The sequence below is a fragment of the Carassius auratus genome, chromosome 22 (assembly GCF_003368295.1).
Source record: "Carassius auratus strain Wakin chromosome 22, ASM336829v1, whole genome shotgun sequence".
NCBI lineage: Eukaryota > Metazoa > Chordata > Actinopteri > Cypriniformes > Cyprinidae > Carassius > Carassius auratus.
This window is the reverse complement of record NC_039264.1, coordinates 15613991-15635755: the sequence shown is the minus strand read 5'-3', so window position 1 is coordinate 15635755 and position 21765 is coordinate 15613991. Positions and strand designations below refer to the sequence as shown.

Genomic DNA, 21765 nt, shown 5'->3' with positions numbered 1-21765 from the left:
TTATTTTTTCAGTACGCGTGTTCCCTGGGAATTGAACCAACAACCTTTTGCATTGCTAATGCAGTGCTCTACCACTGAGCCACAGGAACATTATTTTTGAATTTATTTATTTGAATATTACATAATTACATGAACTTGCTATACTAATAACGATAAATTATGCATAATCACAACCATCTAACCCTAAACCAAACCCAAATCCTAAATAGTAAGTACTTGTAGTTAATTACTATTACTCAGTAGTTTTTGCGTAATTACACTGTAATAACATCACCTTTAAATTAATTGTTTCCAAATTAATATTAATCAATATGGCATTTATCTGATGTTGTGAGCTTCGGTGGACTCACCGTTGAAGCTGACTGATCGGATGTACTTGAGAAGCTTCTTGCCACCAGCGTGCTCCATCTCCCCACAAATCCCGGACTGGTCGGGACAAAGGTCCTTCTGCATGTTGTGCAGGGCGTGAGCCATGGCATACACCGCGTCTATCACAAACTGCACCTTCCCTTCCTGTTCGTATTTGGAGTCTGTTCCGATTCGCTCTTGCCCTGGAAGAAGCAAGAAACACAAGAACTAGTCAAAACAGAGCAAAGACTTTGTAGCGAGACATGTGCCTAAATGCTCTCGTAGGAGAGCATAAACACAAAGAAACAGCCTCAAATCTGGAAGCTTTTGAAGAAATATGTAAGATAGAGCAACAAAACAACAAAAACATTTGAAGCTATCGCACACTTTAGGAACAATCTTTCATTTGACAAATCTTGGCAGGTTTTGGGCGCTATCTTTAACGCTGTGAAGAGTAATGCCTGAAATTCTAGGTGCTTATCTTACCTCGGTCTCTGATGTCACAGTTTTGCTATCTTTAACTTAGCGGTTTAAAGAGATTAATTCGCAGTTTTGGCTCACAGGCAGTGTATTACAAATAAATAATTTAAAATTAAAGAAGTTCAAAAACACTTACATTGTTATTTAATATTTTAAAAAGCCATGCTGTAGCGAATTAAGCTAGTTTTGTTCGTAGTTTGTGGTATAGCTAACTACTTTTTTGCAATTAGCTATTAGAGTAAAAACTACTAAGTGTTGACACATTTCCTTCTGAAACAGGAAGTTGGATGAGGCATAGTGTATGATTAGTTTTCTTTTTCTAAAACAGATGCAAGGCTGAATAACGCCTGGCCAACGACACGATGGCCGACTGCTAGCCACATTCGCATTTAATTGGACAAACAAATTGTCTCCCGCTAGAAGAGTCGTCAATATTTATGCTTTGTTTTCCAAGAAGGGTCATTTTTAAAAGCATACATCTTCTAAAAGTGAAATATGTGGATGGTTAGGAATACATTATCACCTAGATTAGCCCCAGCGCTAACAGACATAGATTAATAGAGTCATTGTAGTGACAAATCCATAGGAAATTTTCGACTAAATGCCTTTTCTCTTCAGAAATGTCACTGAGTCATGATAATTTGTTAGGTGTTGATGGAAAATTTATTCCACACACACACAAAATCATCCGAGCTGACTGAGGGCTAAGTGTACCTTTACTTAAAAATGTCTTAATAATGACAGTGGTCAGACTTTAGGCTCATCTTAAACTGTGAGGAAAAGCCGTGGCAGTTTTATTATGACCCGCTATTCCTCGATCCACCGGTGGAGGATCTCATGGGACGGCAATGGAGTCAATGCAATATTCTTAGCAATTTCTCTCCAATTAGCTCTGCTGTCGTCCAGATCTGACACCCACCCTTAGATGCCAGTCCTGGTTCCTCAGGGACGCTCTTATAGTCTGTCTTCCCTCTATAACGGCTTTCATTAAATATACTACAGCTGGCTTAGTATGCTTTCCTGTCCCATCAACCATGGATAACTCAAATATGTGTATTTTGGAGACAGCTTAATCATAAATGACCCTAGTCCTATGAGGAAGGAACGGGTGACTAGTGCCTGACAGAACAGAAAAACTAGCTTGGAAAAAATAACTTTTCATTTCAGCTGCCTTTGACTTTACATCTCAGAAATCCCTAGTTATTCACTGGGCTGTTGCGATGCTAATGGTTCACTAGACCTCTATGGTATAAATGGAAACCAAACCAAACCTGGGATTCCCTTATAAATGAGATTGCACACGTGTGCCCTAACCCTTGTGTCAAGATGGATTTGCTTGTTAAAGGGGTTCTACACTTTCTCAACATCCCGATGATATCAAATTAAAGAGTTATGTCTGTCATCTTGTCAGGGTCAGCCGAAAGCATTGAGGGATTCAGATCAATAGACCTCAATGATCTCAGGCAGTGACAAAAACCCCATTCTGCCAGAGGTCCGGACACGCAGAAGGTCACAGTGACCATTAGAAAATAATAAGCTGCTATTACGGTGACCGATATCTTGCTGAACAATGTTTCACAATTACACCTAGCCGCCATTATTGACTGAAAACCGTACCGAGCGCAGAAGCTTTTTAGAAAATTGTCTGTCTCTAGTATATCCCTGATTTTTTCATCAGCAAACCTCTGCTTTGTATTGACCAGACCTGAATTGCCATAAAATGCTGTGATTACCATTACAGCTAGGTAAAAATTAACATGTAAAAGACGCTTAAGAAAAAAATGACTGCAAAAGTTTTAATGTAACAGTACACTCATAAATGAAAAAAAATAGCTAAAAATTTGCTTGCCTTGATGGATGAGTTTGTTTATTTACTGGAACGGATTTGGAGAAATGTAGCATCACTTGCTCACCAATGGATCCACTGCAGTGAATGGGTGCCGTCAAAATGTGAGACCAAATATCTGATAAAAACATCACAATAATCCACAAGTAATCCACATCACTCCAGTCCATCAATTAACATCACGTGAAGTGAAAAACTGCATATTTATAAGAAACAAATCCATCATTAAGGGATTTCTACTTTAATCTGTCACGTCAAGGCGAACTCCATCAAGCTTCATAGGATGTTAACTGATGGACTGGAGTGGATTACTATTTGGTCTCACATTTTGACGGCACCCATTCACTGCAGAGGATCCATCGGTGAGCAAGTGACGTAATGCTAAATTTCTCCAAATCTGTTCCAAAGACGAAAAATAGCCAACAACACTGTACATGTTGGATGTCCTGAAGGTGAATCAATTTTCAGCAAATTTTCACTTAGGGTTACATTAAAAAATATATATACTGTACTCTTTTAGATATTTTCTCTGATGGATATTTCTTAAAAAACAACAACAACAAACACAAAAAAGCAATTTTAATCTACGTGATTCTCTTGTCTAAGTGATAAGAACAAACTCTATCGTGGAACATAGATCTTGCCAGATGTTTTTGATAATTGGAGTGACGGTTTCCAACTTGTGTGCATGGGTTTCACCTAATCCGTATCAGCCATATGTTATTTGAACTGCAAATTTTTTTGATGAAAACAGGCCAGGTGTTAATGCAGAATAAAACAAACCTCATACTAACAAACCTTATGAACCTAAGCTCTAAACTACGTATCATGAACTTGTAAATGTCACATTTCATGTCATTTCATTTCATAATAATTCAAGTTTATTTGTATAGCGCTTTTTTTTTTTTTTTTACAATAAAATAACATTCATAATTTGCCTTTCTTAAAGCCAAAAATATTCTTAGTTTTGGTGCGAAAGCTTAACAGTTAAACATTCAGCCTTTCACGCCATAAGAATCACATTTTAACATACATATAAAAATTTAAGTATATGCTTAAAAATGAACCATAAAATGTGAACAATATTTTATTTATTTATTTATGTATATTTTTCATCCAGATGGGTGCCATCAAAATGAAAGTCCAAACATATCACAGTAGCATTAACAAGTCAGTTAATGCTAATAAAAAAAATGTTCTGATGAATAAACTAATGTACATCTTGAATGACCTTAGGGTGAGTAAATCTTCATAGATTTAAATTTCTGTGTGTGTGAAATACTCCTTGGGGGCAAATTCAATTTGATCATTTTTCAAATATTGTGGGAACATTACTTTTGAATGTTCTTTGAAGCCGGAGTTCTGAGAATGTTCCTGCTAGCTGGGATTCTGTTGCATTCAAGCTGTTTTGGAATGCAAAGATGCATCCCGTGTGTTTGCCCCCCGAGTCTGCGTCTGCAAACTGCAAAAAGAAAGCGGCCATTTTTAGTTCTCCGTGTGAGAGATAATTGAGATATGTGGACCCACTGTGGCGCCAGCCTGAGGCAACTCTACCCACAATCCTTTATTCTAAAACAAACCGATACAGCCATTCATGAGCGCAAACAGAGCGCCTCGCCATCCACCACTCCTCGCACAAAGATTCCGTTTGATCTCCAAAATACCTATTAGGCATTTCAGAGATAATTAGCCAGCTTGATTCTGCTTAAGTAGGGAATAAAAGTTTTAAAAGGTACTGCGTCCCTCCCTAAACAAGAAATCGTGACACTGCTGGTGGACTAAACTGAACCAGAACATCATTGCAGAGCTTTCAGAGTCCCAGTGGTTGCAGGTGTAAATAATAAACCAGCAAACATGTGAAGGCTTGATCATTCTGCTTTGATCTTGTCAAGCCAGAACAATAAAGCCTGATATAAATGGATGGATCGATGGACGTATGGGCGTTTTCTTGTGTCTGATGTGCTAGGCAATGGCTGTCACTCTCATTATTATCAAGCTATAATTCTGCAAAACCAGCCACTGAAAATGGAAGTGATCCTGGAGCATGTGCTACATAGATAAACACAGCATGTAATTATGGTGAATAGATGTCTGTGGGCTGATTGGCGCCTGCTGAAAGAGGTCAAAAATGGAAAGGAACGAATCAGGGTGTCCCTGTTTCCTCAGAGCAGAACATCCTACACAAGAAGCGCTTTTTTGTTACCGATACAATAAACTGAGACTCGCACAAAGAACAAGGACAAAACTATTACAATCACTCCATCTGATTGGATGACAAATTTTATTCGATTTCTTTTAGCGATATAGACAGACTAACAAACTATAATGAACTAATAAAAATGGCTAAAACGAAACCGAATTATGAAAACGACTTATAAAAATATAAAAACAAGACCCAATTCAAAATATGAACAAAATCTATATCAATGACACTAACATAACACTGGTTCACACGCAGAATCCAGAGCTGTACAAAGGCACATAAGGATAATTTAGTAAAAAGCTGCAAAAACACAAGCGTATCACTCTCTCTGAACGTTTCTATTGAAAATTCCTATAATAACAGCAATTCCGCAGGCAATTTTCCGTTTATGTTTTCTTTTGTGAGGGGACTGAGAAGCTGTCATTTTCATGAAGTGCCACTGTGAGAATAAATTCAAACCCTTCAGTGCCCAGAGGACACTGAACTCTGGCTCTTCGCTCCGAAAAAGGGCTTTAAACATATTCCCGATGTCATCCCGAAAGAGAGAGGAATGAGGAAAAACTGCACAGCAATGCTTTTCTTAAAGGGTATTGCATTTGTTTTCTAGCTGAATTTATTGAGGTCCTTGCATATTTACTAAAATAGTCATAAAAAGCAACTTTAAATATGTTTCAAAATAATGTATGTTCAAGTGTATTTTGAAGTCATATCAGTGGCCCAATAACATATTTGTTATTTTTACAGTACAGGAATCCTGATCTAGTCTGCCATGTTGTGATAACATGACCAGCTAAATATAATCATATTCATGTCAAGACCCTATTATGCAACACTTTTGTTTGCAGAAATTGTTAATCGATGACTGATTTCTACGTAATAACAACCTGTCCTCCAACCAATACGCTTGAATAGGTCGTTTGTCCAAATCCCTGAAATACGACCCATCAGAGCATATACTACAGTTGCGCCCCTATCGGCAAAAGGTCGTTTTCATATTAATGTTTTGTACTCTTTTATTTGCACTCTGGTTTGCGTTTCGTGTAGCTCAGTTAATAGATTATTGCGTTATACCTTGATATGTAATCATGCTATCATGGGTTCGATCCCAGGGAACAGACGTGCACGAAAATGTATATGCTTAATAAATCATAATTTAGCATGATTTCTGTGAGGGTTCGGTTTAGGGATGGGGTTAGGTGTGGTCATTCGAACGAATAAGCCACCTACAGTAGTAAAATATGTAGGAAATACTGTGAGATCGGTGTAAAACGCCCACACATTGCTTTTAAATAAACGTGCGTTTTGATTGGTAATGACGTTATACGTCAATTCATGACGACAGACGCTACGCGATACTGTCATTATTTTTACACCTGCTAGAGGGCACTTAACTTTAAAACGTAAATATAGGTTGTAATAAATGCTTGCACAAACGACCTATATAGTCGTTTTTTGTTGGAGGACAGGGTCACACGATAGCATCACATTAGAGTATAAATAATCTTCTCCAGAAAACGATGGTTTTCAGTTTAAAAATATCTTGTTTTAAAGGCATTTAGTTTGAATTTAGATTAAAAATACTGTGCATTTGGTGTCTTGCTGCATTTTGGCACAAGACACCAAAAACTGACAGTTAAGACTATAGCTACTAACAATCTCATTACTTATTTTTAATGGTGGCGATCGTGCCACACACGCAATGACCTGTGTGCAGGAGCACGTCAGAGAAACCCAAAATTGATTACAATTTCACAGTGACTTTGCAATCCAGCCCTCTTTAATTGCATCTTGTCCTGGACAATCTTGATCCTGGCCAACAGCCAACTCCTCTCTCGCCTCTCCCATGTCATCCATCAGACCTGACTCTCCTTTGCCCCCCAGTGCAGACTGTTGTTCCAGAGACGACACCATGTGCTTTCTCTCTCATCACATACTCGGGCCCTTGATGTCTGTAAATTGGCCCTCACACCGACGCCGTCTCCGGGCGATGTAGTCTGTCGTTGCCAGCTGTCGCTGACAGAAACTGCCGCCACCTCCAGTGTTTGAGTCTCACCTCGTTGTCCAGAGTCTTACGGAGAAGACAGGGAACTCAATAAATGAGATTTCTCAATGACCACGTCTCACAGAGAACTGGTAAAAAACAGTGTCTGGATCTACGACTTTCGGATGACTACTGCTTGTATCTCTATCTGGGTGCATTATCAGAATCACAAATGAAAAAAATAAAAAAAATAAATAAATAACATTTAGTGATGCTTCATCCACACAACTACTATAAGTGTGCACTGAAAATGATCCCAAGGATATTGTTCCGCTATGTGTACCGTTATTGATATAGTTGTGATGTGGACAATTTTAAAAACTATATCTTTAGCATTTTAGTTATAAATGCTAGTTATAAACATGGCACTTTAAAGTAAAAATCTTGTTTTAAAGATGTTTTTGTTTTATTGAAAAAACAAGACAAATGTGTGGTTCATGGTTGCATTAGGGAATGAATGTACAAACATGTTTATAGTAAAAGAAAATAGGAATATCAACTGTATTTGGCTGCTGTGTGATTGCCAATGAAACATGCAAGAAATTTGATTTTTTTTTAAGATCCGTCATTTGGCAGATTTTATTTGAAATGCGCAAAGATGGGTAAGTTGCTTCTTGTATTTCAACTTATTTCAGGCAAACACTGGCCACTCGGCAAAGAAAGGTTGAGACAGAAAAAAATAAAAATAATTATGTTTTTAGATGCTGTTTAGTTGATGAAAAATTTTTTTTTATATATATATATATATATATATATATATATATATATATATATATATACACAATTTTTTTGGTTGTTTTCCCCTCCATCGAAATCACCAAATGACTTTAACCTGCACACTAAAAAACAAGACTAGGCTAGAGTTTTTCAGTCTGTTCTTGCCATCTTTGTGCGATGTGCATCAGACGGTTTGCGAACAGACTGTGGGCGATCTGTGGGCGAGTCGGCAGTCCGTCTGAGCCTGGTGCTATGTTACTACCAACTTGATATAAGGTGTAGGCGGCAGTCACATAGTTTCTACCTGATGTATGTTGGTCCGTTGTGATTTAAATAGCTGAAAACATCAAGTACAATCTAGTGGACCTCATTTTGACCTGGTAGACTATTTTGGCTAAGCTTATTAGAGCTGCTAGACCACCTTGCTCTTTGGTGTTTTATGTATTGAATTAATAGCTGCCGAGAGCATCAAATAAGTTAAATTCAATTTTGTGCAATAAAGAGTTTTGGTACAACATTGGGGTCATCGCTGTAAAATCTATCCTGAAGCAAAACTAGTTGCTGTACGCTGTCCCCTGTTTTCCTATGTGACAGTTGTGGATGTCATTAGCCAAATAACTGAGTAGTCACCATTTATATTGGTTCAAATATCAATAAATATCTCTGGACAAGCATAATATTCATCAGAGAAATGTTAACGGACAGATCATGCAATACAGAACAATTCTGGGTAACAATTTCTTGGTCTTGCTTTTTATTTCGTTAGCACGTAGTCAATAGTATTGATTCCCACATTAATTATTCTCGATACTCTAGAGTGTTTACCCCTTGTGCTTTTATTGACTTCACCACAGGCTACAAGGCAAAATACAAGCATACAAAATTTCAAAATAATTTCATGACTAAGAAATAGTACTTCAGTAATTATGCATATCATTGCTTAAAACTATAATGTTCTACTCAGTCCTGGATTATTGTTTTCAAAGCTTCACCGAAAATATTAAAGATAAGAGAGGAAAACAACCTTGAATGGATGCTTATGGTATTCGGTTATGAATATTCCCAAATTGTTGTTGACAATCTAGATGCACGTGTACTCTGTCTTGTAGCTGACTGGGAATTGGGAACCTGTCAGCCTGAACTAGCCATGATGAGCTGAGGGAAGCTTATGTAATTGAGAGCTCTGTTACAGTAGAGAATGTGCTTTGTATTCAGAAACACAGGGCTAATAAGCTGGAGTCAATGCGCCTGACGGTTCTTCAGGTTTAGCCAAAAAAACAAAAAAAAAAAACCTAGGGAACCTGTGATAACTTTCATATTTTTTTCAATAACTGCAGCAAGTGTCTGCCATAGACTGGCATGTTTATAATTCCCTGCTGAAAAACCCAGCTAAAGCTGGTTTCTTCATTTATGAACATTATATTTGGTTGCTAGCTGGTTTAAGCTGGTTATTAACTGGTCCAAGCTGGCCATTAGGCAGACAACCAGTTACCGTGAACCAGTTTGACCACCTTAAACAAGTACTGTATGACCAGCTATTAGTTGGCTTATTGTTGCTAATTGTGCTCAAGATCAACTTAGACCAGTTACCAAGTATCAAAGGACTGTACGGTTACCAGCTTTTTCAGCTAGGTTTTCAGTAAAGGTGGCATATATCATCAACTCCCAGTAAAATATAAAATAAAATAAAAAAATGTCATAACATGAGGTGTTCTTATATACAATGTAGCTGTTACACTTTACCTGTGCACTTTCTGCTAGTGTCTTCTTTCTTGGAGGAACTCATGAGCTTGCAATTGAAGTTCTCCTCCCAGAACTCAGCGAACCAGACGTTTCTCCTGTTGTTCTCCAGCGTGCGTGAAATGAAGTAGGTGTCAAAACCTGAAAAGAAAAACATACCTTCATTAGCGATAGCATCAGATAATCTATAACATTACCTGAAAAGCAACGTTCCATTGTCTTGACTATTGATACGGTACCAAAAATAAAAATAAAACAAGCTACATCTACCCAGTACTACCCAGTAAATGTAGACTACTGTACATCTACCCAGATACATCTAGCCAGATCCTGTGGCTTAGTGGTAGAACATTCCATTAGCAGCGCAAAAGGTTGTGGGTTCGCTTCCCAGGTAACACATGTACTGGTAAAAAGCATCTTCTAAATGCATAAATGTAAATATACCCATAAACACAATATGTAATGATAATGGACAAACATTTGCCAAGTTTGTTGGCATTTCCAACATATTTGAATGGCAATTAATAACTATTTCATGTTTTAATTAATTGGTGGTGAAGTTCTATGAATTTGTACAATCTCATTTGTGCATTTCACAAAATAAAACACAAAAGAAGTTAGGTTAAAGAATGTTGGTAACTAAATAGTTGCCGGTAGCAATTGAATTCCATTGTATGAAAAAAGTATTGTGAAGGTCAGTGACTACCGGGGCCTGCTCAATTACCAACATTTACCAGCACTGATGTCTTTGTGCTAATGTTTTGAGAACATAATAAAAGATCACATAACTTTGAACAAACATTCTACTAACATCATTGAAAGAACATTTGGTATTTTTTCATCGCTGAAAATAACATTTGTCCATAACTTTGAGAGAACTTGAGAGGACAATGTTAGAAATTGTTCTGAGAATGTTGCTTGTTAGCTTGATTCACTTTCTTCCTCTTTTTTCTAATGTGACGCTAGTATGCAAGTTTAACTAGTAACTAGTTTAACCAGATTCTCTGCGCAATTAAATCTCAGGTATAGCATATGAACATTTTTGTTTAGAGAAGTTACTATTTTTGCCTGATCAGTCTTGGTCCAAACTTTTGTGTGGCAAAAGTTCTGCATCCCTTACAAAATCATTAGCATCCTTACTTGACATTCTCTGCACGAGGAAGCTTAGCATTTAATCAGACAGTTTGCCATCAGCAGACAAACAATAACATTTATCAATCCGGATCCTGAAGAGTCTTTTGAGTCTGTCCTTGTTGTCTGCCATCAAGGCTAATAACATGCCTCATCTAAATAGGTTTGTGGCGTAATGAGGCTTTCATCCACTGTGTAGCTACAAGGACAAAGGTCAGCAGAACATTTAATTTTGCCACAGGCATCGGCTAACCTTACATAGACATAGCTCATTTAAACTTTGTTTTCTTCCACTAGGCAGACTGCAAACGAAGTGAGTCCGGGTCCGTCTTGCCCACTAGAAAATAAGTGTTAAGAAAGAGATAAGGTGTTATCATTAAGCTGCTACAGCAGAGCTGCCCTAAGCCAGTCAACAAATGCAGCTGAAGTGTTTAATGCACTCTTGGGCATTGCATACTCTCGAGTCGGAGTAAGCATTCAGTCTATCTGCGGCTCCCAAGATGCATGCCCTGAGTCGGCATGTTGAGGGCTGGAGTCTGGTGGTGAAGTCAGTCACTTCCCCTGTGATCCGGTGAATCGAGATTTGTCCAATATACTCAAAAGGCTGCTAGAACAAGCAAGTCACTTACTGTACACCACAAAGCTTTTTTGAAGCACCCATTGACTTCAGTCAGGGTAGCGCCATATCTAATTTATTACAGGAATGAAAACGAAGCTGTGAAGGACAGAAGTACAGGGTGTTCAGTGGATTGTGCTGTTGTTTAACAACATATCGATTGTTTAGCTGATGAAATATCTTTCCACATTCAACTTTCAGTAGACAAGAACTCAGAACTCCGATTCCAGCCCACTTTTCCCAATCGAGCACCAAGAACATGCAGCAACTGCTAGGTTGTGTACTAACTCAGTACACACAGTGAGCTTCTTTCACGACACATGAGCTAAACAAATTTCTGCATTTATTGCATGAATTCTTGTGCAAACAACAGAAATAAGAATGATATTATGAATGATTAGTGAGCCAATTTAAAGCAATGCTCTACAAAGCTGCAAAGCTCTACAAATAAGTGATCTAGTTATTTCTTCAGTTCATCAAGGACAGAGTATGCAAAGAGAGAATGGGAATGTTCTTTATCTGGAAATCAGTCGCGAGCCAGATTCGAACTCACTTTTCCCATATGAGCATCACTAGTGTGCAGTAACTGCTAGACTGTGGCTCCTCTCTCTTCGCACATAGTGAGCTTTTCTCATGAAACATTAGCAAAACAAACGCCTCGGTGTATATTATATAGCATGCATTCTTTCTTATATAGCAAACAAGTCTTTATGAATGATTTGTGTGGCTATTTAATACATTTAATGCTAATGAATGCAATAAAGTTCACACTAATGATAATTACACAAATTAATTATTTTGAAAGAGGAAAAGAAGAATGAGAAGACAGAATACAACAGTGGACTGTTGCAAGCCAGATTCGAACCCACAATTCCCGCATGAGTGCCACAAGTAAGAACGACAGCTACACTACAACGGATGCAAGAATAGTTTGTATCAACCACATGAAAAAAAGCAATGAAAGGAATGAATTTCTGTGTTTGTGAATAGGAAATAGGTTGTAAAACTTTTTACCTTGTTAACCATGTAAAATAGTTACATGTAAACAATGTAAACATTTAGCAGACATTTGTTTTGTTTACAAAGGACATATAATGCTGAAAGAGTCAGGTGGAACATGATCAGGAAGCCAAGCAGATCGATTTGCAAGTAGTTCATAAAACCATTCTAACATAACACTTTGCATCGTAAATGATTTTATGGACAAATTACAATTACATTTGTTCTGCTCATGTTTTATGAATAAACCACAGCTTTCTTAATCACTACAACATACTGGCCTGAGCTCAAAAACTTTGCAGTTTATGTTCTGTAGCCTTAACATCTAAATGATTCCTTAGGCTGATTGATGCATGTTTTCGGTTTATTTGTCAGATGACCTCGACCAAATGTGCTCTACACATCACTCCACGGGCGTAGTCAACTCAGAAACGGATCCTCAGCAGGTTTGCATGCTCGCTCATAAATTCTGCTAATTGCAGCTTATTTGTACACAAGCCTTGTACACAAGAAAACTCCCAAAGGCCTGTCGGTGTCATTTTCTCCGTGTCTGGAGGACAAAGCTCAGAGCTTCACCTTTTGTTTAAAGCCTTCGGCAGCTGCTCTGTTTGCGGAGGAATTAGCAGGCAGTCCGTGAACCTCCTCCATGGTGCGATTCAGGAACTGACCTTGAAATCCAATTATGTCACCGTTTTATGAATATTAACAATACATCTCAAATAAGACTTTTGAACGCACTATAATGTATATTAGGCAAAAGCCATAGGCAGGATTAGATTTGACATGAAGTCATTCAATAAAACACTAGACACGAAAAAATGATGGGGAAACAGTTTGCAATCTTCCATTAAAGTGTAGCATCACATTCATTATGGATCTTCCTAAATTCTCTGAATAAAAGGCGAGATTTTTACATTAATCTTTGCGAATATATAGCCATTGAATATTACCGTAAAATCTGCGGCATAATTTTAAACATTTAATAGGCCTTATCTGTAAAAGAACAATGCAAAACATAAAAACTAGTATGTTAATTGCAGAAATTAGTTTTTGTTTATACATAAATAAGCCACAATAAGGTGATCAAAATGTTACGTTTCTGGAAATAGATCATTTATGGAAAGAGAGACCGTAGATCAATCGTGACACAAACTAGCACATCTATGTAGGAAATATACATATCTGAAAAAAATATGAATATATATATATATTCCTCCCGAGGCCACACATTTAAACCGAAAAGACTGAAGACCAGCATGCGTTCCTTTAAAGCGCATGTAGGCAGTCGCATGTGTCTTTCCAGCTTTTCAACAGGCATCGCCACAGAAGATTAATTCAGGCAGGCCTACGCCGTTTCCTCCTGACTTCACAACCCACGGCCAATCCATTGTCATGGGAACCCTGCAAGCAAATGAGAAGCTTTCCCACCACCCATCCTCAACCGCTTTATAAAACATTACACACAAGTTTTTAGACATCCCAAGGCCTCAAGAAAACCCGTTCCAGCCAGAGATCCTAACTTGTGGCATCGAGCCATGCAAGAAACCTCAGGTGACAATCGCTAGCGCTGACGATGCTTCAAATAAAGTGCCCGCGTCTCGAGTGCCACGCTGGATCTTCGCCTCTTGCTCTGATTTTATGGACGTCTGAGGTTAAACGTTGCTCAGAGCCTGTTGGGGGAAAAGGCAAACCGAACTGATCTCCAAATCAACAAGCATCACACTCCAAGCTGTCACTCCGCTTCGAGTGTCTCCGAGCGGCTGATATAACGTTGTTGCGGAGCGCAAGCGGCTAACGCACTCGCAATTTGTCTCCATCTCTGTATTGAGCTCCAGACAGATGGGGGTTGACAACTTCAGATCGATTCTGCTAAAACAAGTCTTTGGGGGAGGTGGTGAGAAAACAGATAATAATTTAGATGAGCATCATGCCTGCATAATTTCAGTGGCGGTTTTTGTCAGACAAATGAGAAAAATAAGGAAATAAGCTTCTGTTTTCTTGGAAAACTGCTTGCTTACCAAAACATTTGAATGGTGTCATACACAAAAGAAAAAAAAAATTATAATAATAATAAGTTTATATTAATATACGTAGTAAATCTGAAAACAAGTATGAAAGACTGACTTTTCTTTAAAGGCTAAAATGTTCTGTTCAGCACTGATTCAACCAACTGTGAAGGAAATGTTGAATGCTTCCATTATTTTATTGTTATATTCAGAAACGGGCCATTAAACCAAACATGTCAATGCTGCAATCTACATTTCTACTTTGTTTTATCACTTTTTTATTAGTGCTTGGAAAGCACTGGGATATTGATACTCCTCACACATTTTGATTAAGGTTTGTTCTAAGTATTAAACTTCTGTAATGAAATCCTAAATCACGTAACTTGGAGAATCCATTTAAACTTTTTTCCTTCTTTTCTTTTCCAGCCTGAAAATAAAATAAAATAAAATAAAATAAAATAAAATAAAATAAAACTTGAATGTACTAAATATACAATGATTAAAAAATGTTGGGTCAGTGTTTTTTTATTATTAATTAATTAATTTACATTATATATTTACTAAAAAATATATTTATGATTTATTATTAATTTGTTTTTGTTTTTTGTTTTTAGCAAGGATGCGTGAAATTGGTACAAAATGTTACTTTTGCATTGTTTTCAGCTTTGATAATAATAATAATAATAATAATAATAATAATAATAATAATAATAATAATAATAATAATAATAATACAAGTATATTAAAACAAATATTTTTGCATGCTGAATTGTGATTTTGTTGTGCGTGATACATAAATATAAAAAAATAAGCTTGTGGTGAATTGATGTCAAAAACAAAACTTTATTTGTATGTTTATTTATCTTCATAGCTAATACTTGTTTATCACTGCTCATTTGCTTTAGAGCAAAACTGGTTTTCGACATGAATTATTGAAACCTCAACGCTCTTAATTATTCAGTTTCAGCTGAAAATATATAAAATACATCACCCTGAGATGTAACACTTAACAGCCCTGCAGTAGATTTAACTTATATAATACAATATAACTGGGTCAGAAAATAACACAGTCCCATATCTCTCATTGTGCCATAACTGTTGTTGACCTCTTGTGGCTAAAGACCCCATAAAAAATCAGTTTGAATCCTGTGGCTTTTCGATCCATGCCATTTTTAGTTGTTATGCAAGTGTTGTTCTAAAAGTTGACAATGTTATTATTTAGCAGATACACTGAAATCAACTGTGTAAGATTTACTTTTATTCAGAAAGATAAAAAAAAAAGTTATTTTAAAAAAAAATAATTACATCTATATACTACTCAACTTTATTTCCTCCTGAAATACAGTTTATGGCCACTTTGGGTTGAAAATATGAACCATGTTATTCCTAACTGAATGTAATGAGATTTGATGAGAAACGCTGTGTTTTAGAATGGCATAGCAAATTACAGTTCACAGCTGTGATGTAAACTAAATGCTATTGGCTATTCAAAAAAGGAGAGGAGCCAATCAATAAATCCCACCCAAAATTCCTGCTTCAATATGTAATTTTACAACACAAGAATCACAAAATCCACACCATTAGTCAATATGAGTTAAGTGTTCCCATCAAAGCAAGCATAATCGCCAATGGACCCAATCCTTTCAATCTCGCTCTTGTAATGGTGGTGATGGTGAAAGGGTTGTCAATGTGAGTTTAGGGTCATAATCAGAAATCCTGGAGAGACAATTCCAGGCCCCCTACTGTTAGAGAGCCATCTACTACATAACACAATAAACACCCAAACAAACAAACCCAGTCGGAGGTCACAGCAGAGGCCTGGCCACCAGCTGTGAGCCTAATGGCCAAATTAAAACTAAACCAAGAGACTGAAATGCCACATGATAAGGCAGAGAGGAACCGCTTTGTGCACAGTTTGATCCAATTACAGACTGGGCCAAGAATGTCAGATTCCTGCTAGCTCATATGCTAACGTCCGAGTAACAGCAGGTGGAGAACGTTTGAAGTTGGAGAAGTTAGTTTTGTTGCAGGTGATTTTAGATTGGTGAATCACAATTCAATGACTCATTACAAGTTTGCTCTAATAATAATAATACACATGCTAACCTGACAATCTTATTCAGAAATTGTTTCCGTGACTAATTACTCCAATGTGGAGACAATTTACTTAGTTCTTTCGTTGTATTGAAAAATAATGGCCCATTTAACTACAACATTTCCTCAAATGAACAACATTTCCATGATTTACTATGACATAACAAATTAGTGAAACATGGCCAAGATAAGCTAAAATAAGGAAATAAAATAGATAAACGTGATCACAATTGTATTAAAAAAGGTAACAAATTGGTTAATTGTGATAATTTACTAAAACAATGGAACAAATCAGTGAAACGTGACCATTATTTATAACAAAGAACCAAATGAGAGAAACATTGCCGTGATTTAGTAAAACAAAGGAACCATTTAGTGAAACTTAGCTACAATTTACTGAAAAAAAGTAAACAAATTAGTGAAACATGACCACAATTTACTAAAACAGGTAAACAAATTAGTGAAACATGGCCACAATTTACTAAAACAGGTAAACAAATTAGTGAAACATGGCCACAATTTACTAAAGTGAAGAAACAAATTACTGTAAAGTGACCACAATTTATTATAACTACGGATTGAATTAAAGAAACATGACAACTTTTTACTAAAATGATGGAACAAATTAGTGCAACGTTATCATAATTTACTAAAAAAGGCAACAAATTAGTGCAACCACAATTTATTAAAATGAGGGAATGAATTTACTGAAATTATTAAACAAAATATTGAAATGTAGCCACAATTTACTCAAACAAAGCAACAAATTAGTGAAACCCGACAACAAATTTACTAAAACAATGGAACAAATTAATGAAAAGTGACCATGATTTACACGGTGCGATTTTGATGTAGACGGTGCGATTTTTGCTGTCGTATGAGTTCGCATGCGATTTTTTTCAATCGTGTGGAAATCGCATATTCTCGTATGGTCGCGGCTCGTATCATTTGCGATGAATTACGAGCCGAGCAGAGTGGCTTACGAGCACTTCCCGACCTCCCGATCATTTTTAAACATGTCTAAAAAGTTTGTGAGCTATTGGTTTGAATTCGTGACATTGGTGCGGTTGAATGAGCCGATTTGTTGATTTATCTGAAGTTGAACAATCACGAACTAGGAAAACCACAGAAGAAGAAAGACGAAGACGGCAGCGCCACGGCGAATGTGGACTATTGTCCAGGAGGATAAACTCGCTGAACTCTGACAGGAACAGCGAGCGCTGTATGATGTTTCTAGCAACGTGTACCATGCTTTTTAGTTCTCTCTCTCACACACACACACGCATATGTAGTTTACGGGGACTCTCCATAGACGTAACGATATTTTATACTGTATAATGTTATCCCCATACACTATCTCTATCGATCACGGAAAATGCATGTTTAAAATTTCTATTAAATACCATATAGTATTTTTTAAAACCATTTGGTTTACGAGGGCACAGGAATTGTCCTCACAAAGCATGTTTACATTGTAATACCTATTTCAGATATTTATAAACCATATACAAGAACACACACACACAGGGTGACCAAACGTCCCGGTTTCCTATTGCTGAAAAATAACCTGTACGTGTAGGAAACAGTCACGGCTCGTATCAATATTTGATATGCATTTATGAGAGGGAGAGCAGTTATATTAGGCGCGTTCGACTTGAAGCAGCGCTGCTCAGAATGATCACCTGTATGACATCAAAGTACCGCAAGAGCGATTCGAATGCATTGTGCTCTCTTATCACTCTCGCGGTACTTTACTGTCATACAGTGATCCTTCTGTGCGTGCAGCTGAGCTTCAAGTCGAACGCGTCTATCAACTCCGTGCGATTGCTTCTGGAATTCATAGGTTGTAAAATCGTGTCGTATATCATCTCGTCCGTACGATTTTCAGATAAACTCACTCGTGCCGTGTGCGTGGAAATACGATCTTGCGACCATCCGAATTCGCACCGTGTACGCCCACCTTTAGATAATGAAACTAATTTATGCTATTTGACCATGATTTAATAAAACAATGAACAGATTAGTACAAAATGGTCATGATTTAACTAAAACAGTGGAACTAATACAATGTGGCCACAACAAGGCAATGAATTAGTGCAACTTACCATGATTTAACCAAAATGAGCAAACAAGTTAATACAGCCATAACACATGGCCACAAATAATTAAGTTGTGGAAGCAAATTCTTAATTTGTGGTTATATGTATTTTTTCCATGCACAGGTCTTATAAAGTAAGAAGCAAACATTTCAGATTTCCTGTAAATGTCAAAGGTTCCTCTCAAACTCCAAGCTATTTCATCCATTCATTTACTCGTTCATTTGGTAGAAGCTAGCAAAAGTAGCAAGATGTTGAAGGTTGTGTGAAAAACTGTGGATAAAGCCTTGCATGGAAAAAGAAAATACGACACCAGACTACATTAAATACAGGTTACAGTTTTCCAGTGTGTAGGTTCACTAGGTAATTTTGGGTTCTGACGCAAAACCCCAGTTAAGAACCATTGGTTTAACAGCTCGCTTCAGCTGCTGCAAATGAAAAACACATCTTTAAAAGCATTTTATAGTCTAGTAGCTATACGGCAGGACTGACATTCCTATGATTATCCTTGCATCACACTCTAGCATCTCTAGGCCATTCCCTAAGTGCTCATCACATTGGAGCGCTTGGGCTGTTCCTGAAGAGATATCTTTGCTGACAGTCTGCCAGCTAGATTTCAGCACGGGTTACCTGACTGGTGAACGAGTAGCTATTGCACCACACAGCTATGGGCTCTTTTAGCCCGAGATGGTTTCATAATAATTCAAGTAAAGATGAGAAATTAATTTCACCCTCAGGTTTTGTTTGGGGTTTGAAAGGCCTCAAGGTGTTTGACTTTTCCTAATTTTGTGAGGATGGATTAAAAACAAGGTTTCAAGGTTCATAATAGTTTGCTTCTATCTGAGGACCAAAGGGTGTGAAATATTAGTAGTGTTTCCTTACAGGCAAGAATCATTATTACTACTTGGGGGTAATGATTTGGGCATCCAGCTACTTACACCCTACACTGTAATAAAATATTTTTCAAAGTTGCAAGTAAAATAAAGATTATTGCTATGCTTTACAAGAAAATACTATTTCAGTTTTTCTACTTCAAAATTTAATGTTTAGTGCGTTACTTGATGTTTCTTTGTAATCGTTTGTAAAACGTTTAGTAATTTCTGACCCCCCCCCCCCAACCCCGCTATTGTATATATTTGTAAACTGCCAATGGAATCGCAATTCCTTTTGCATTTGAATTTCCAACATCTACACGGAAACCTGTCAATCAAGTGACAGGGGTGGGGCCATTTTATTGGGCATGTTTGCATTGGGAAGTGACGTCACTCACAGTCGACAGTAATAAACAATTATTAATAGACGATTTTGCGGAATGTTTTGAAAAATGGAATTGGTGTAATTGGTGAAATTGTGGAGGACATTTTGACACTAGCGCAACAAGTTGACGACAGTTCATACGTTACAGATTTCCTTTTAAGCCATTTGGTTTTGGACAGGTTAAATGAGTTTGTGGCCTTGACGAACAGCATCATCAGTATTTATGTCTTCATAACTCGTAAGATATGGGAAACACAACTGCAAAGGGACTTTGCATTTCCATTTTAAATTTGGCAGACACTGTGCATTCTCTTAAACGAAAATGCAAATGGTAATGCGCAATTTGCATTTGGATTATGTCACATTTTATGCGTCCACAAATTGAAAACGCAATTGCAAATACAATTTGCAATTCCTTTTGAATAATGTCCGGAATATCATTGTAGAAACTAAATAGCAAATGACTTTAAAACATTTGAATACTTTAGCAATGGCATATTTATAATAATTTATCCATACAGTAATTCGATCATATTTCTGTATGACAGAACATAAATTGACCCAAAAAGCCTTTCTTAAATTTGTCAGCTATGAGGAAAAGCTTCAGTAACCGTCTATTGGGGATTTATTATAAATAATAATACTAATTAGTAATTTATTGTAACTTATTGTATCATTATTTTTTTAAAACAGCTTTACTTGTGTTGTGTTTTCATTTTAACATGTAGTTCTAGTAATTTTTGTACTTAAGTAACATACTTATTTTATTTCAATTTTAAGTTTTAACTGAAGTTTTTAAAGTTGAAGATATCATCATCTAATAACTATTTATTTCCTTTATTTCGATTAACAAAAAAGTTATATTTACATATTTTACATATATTCAGTTCATATATAAACAAAATATATACGATATACATTAATTTTCCCAAACTGGGACACATTTTAAACCAGCTTGGCTCATGAATATTAAACAGATGATGTAACTTTCGCCCAGTAGTGATTTGCTGAAAGGGAGTTAAGTGGGTGTTAGCTATAGGAGGATTACCGCTTATCACTTGTACATTCGTTCAATCCACTGCTGATGCAACCGGTTGGCAGAAGCTTCTTCTTGGTCTTGAAGTCTTTGTATTTCAAACCAAGCTATTTTTTGTTGTCAAAACATGGCAAAGTTAAAAGCAACTGCCAAAATATACATTTTAGAAGTAGGTCTAGTTAAATCACAGATTGTTTTGTCAGGGTGGCATGTTTAGTCTACTGTGTGCCATAAATAAAAACAAGACACTTCAGATCATCAGGTTGTGTATCTGTACACCAACACTCACACACATTAGATCAAAGACACCCATCTGAATTGCTTCCAGCTTCATGTCGATCCAGAAAGGCAACATCGTTTGACTTCAAAAAGGGAAAGGTAAACGAAAAGGGAGTTGCGAGTTTCTCGCGAGGTGCCTGTGGAAAGACAACATCCCTATATGACTGGAGCTCATGGCGATACTACATTCAATTGTTTTCACAGGTCTTTTTCAAAGAGCACAATAAAGCTGTAAGTGTGATGCTTTCCCTGACGAGTGCCTTTCAAATTGTTCCATCAGTGCTGTGAAATGCAGGGGCAATTGCTCGACCCAGCAAAGCACTGCTCGACGCACTTATCAGCAAATGGCAAACAGTGCAAGCAAGCGCAAGCTGAGAGATGCTATCATAACCCCGTGGATACCTGGAAAATGCATTGCACTGTGTGACACGATTTAGATTTGCAGCGTTGCATCGCACAGATTAACTGGTGGGAGGAGTGAAGATGTAATTATGAAATTATCAAGGATAACATTTTCCAGAATGGAAAACCAGTTGTTTAAACACACAGGAAGGTGGAAATTGTTGATTTTTCTGTATTATTATTTTTTTTATTTGCAGAAAAAAAAATTATTTAAGCAATTATGTTCAAACACATCTGGTCTCCCATTCAAACTCTGCTATAGGGTTTTCATGCATTTATGTGAAATATTTAACTCAGAATGTACATTCTGTCATTATATGGTCAGGTCATAAAAAATAAATAAAAATAAAAAAATAGGATATGCATGCTCCTCATATAAAGGCAAAATACACATCAAAAAGACCAAATGATACGAGGGTTATTTGTGTATTATTTATATACTGTTGTTAAATATTTTGAACAGGGTTATTATTG

At 36.8% G+C, this 21765-nt stretch overlaps 1 protein-coding gene across 2 annotated transcripts in view; it reads right to left on the bottom strand.

Moving 5' to 3' along the window:
- Window positions 1-21765, bottom strand: part of LOC113039818 (metabotropic glutamate receptor 7) — a 184066-nt gene that overhangs the window by 69189 nt on the left and 93112 nt on the right. For both annotated transcript variants that reach the window (XM_026197910.1, XM_026197911.1), the window contains exons 5-6: window positions 9379-9516; window positions 351-551 (exon numbers count right to left, since the gene is read on the bottom strand). In XM_026197910.1, the coding sequence (XP_026053695.1) occupies window positions 351-551; window positions 9379-9516 (339 nt within the window). The remainder of the gene's footprint in view (window positions 1-350; window positions 552-9378; window positions 9517-21765) is intronic.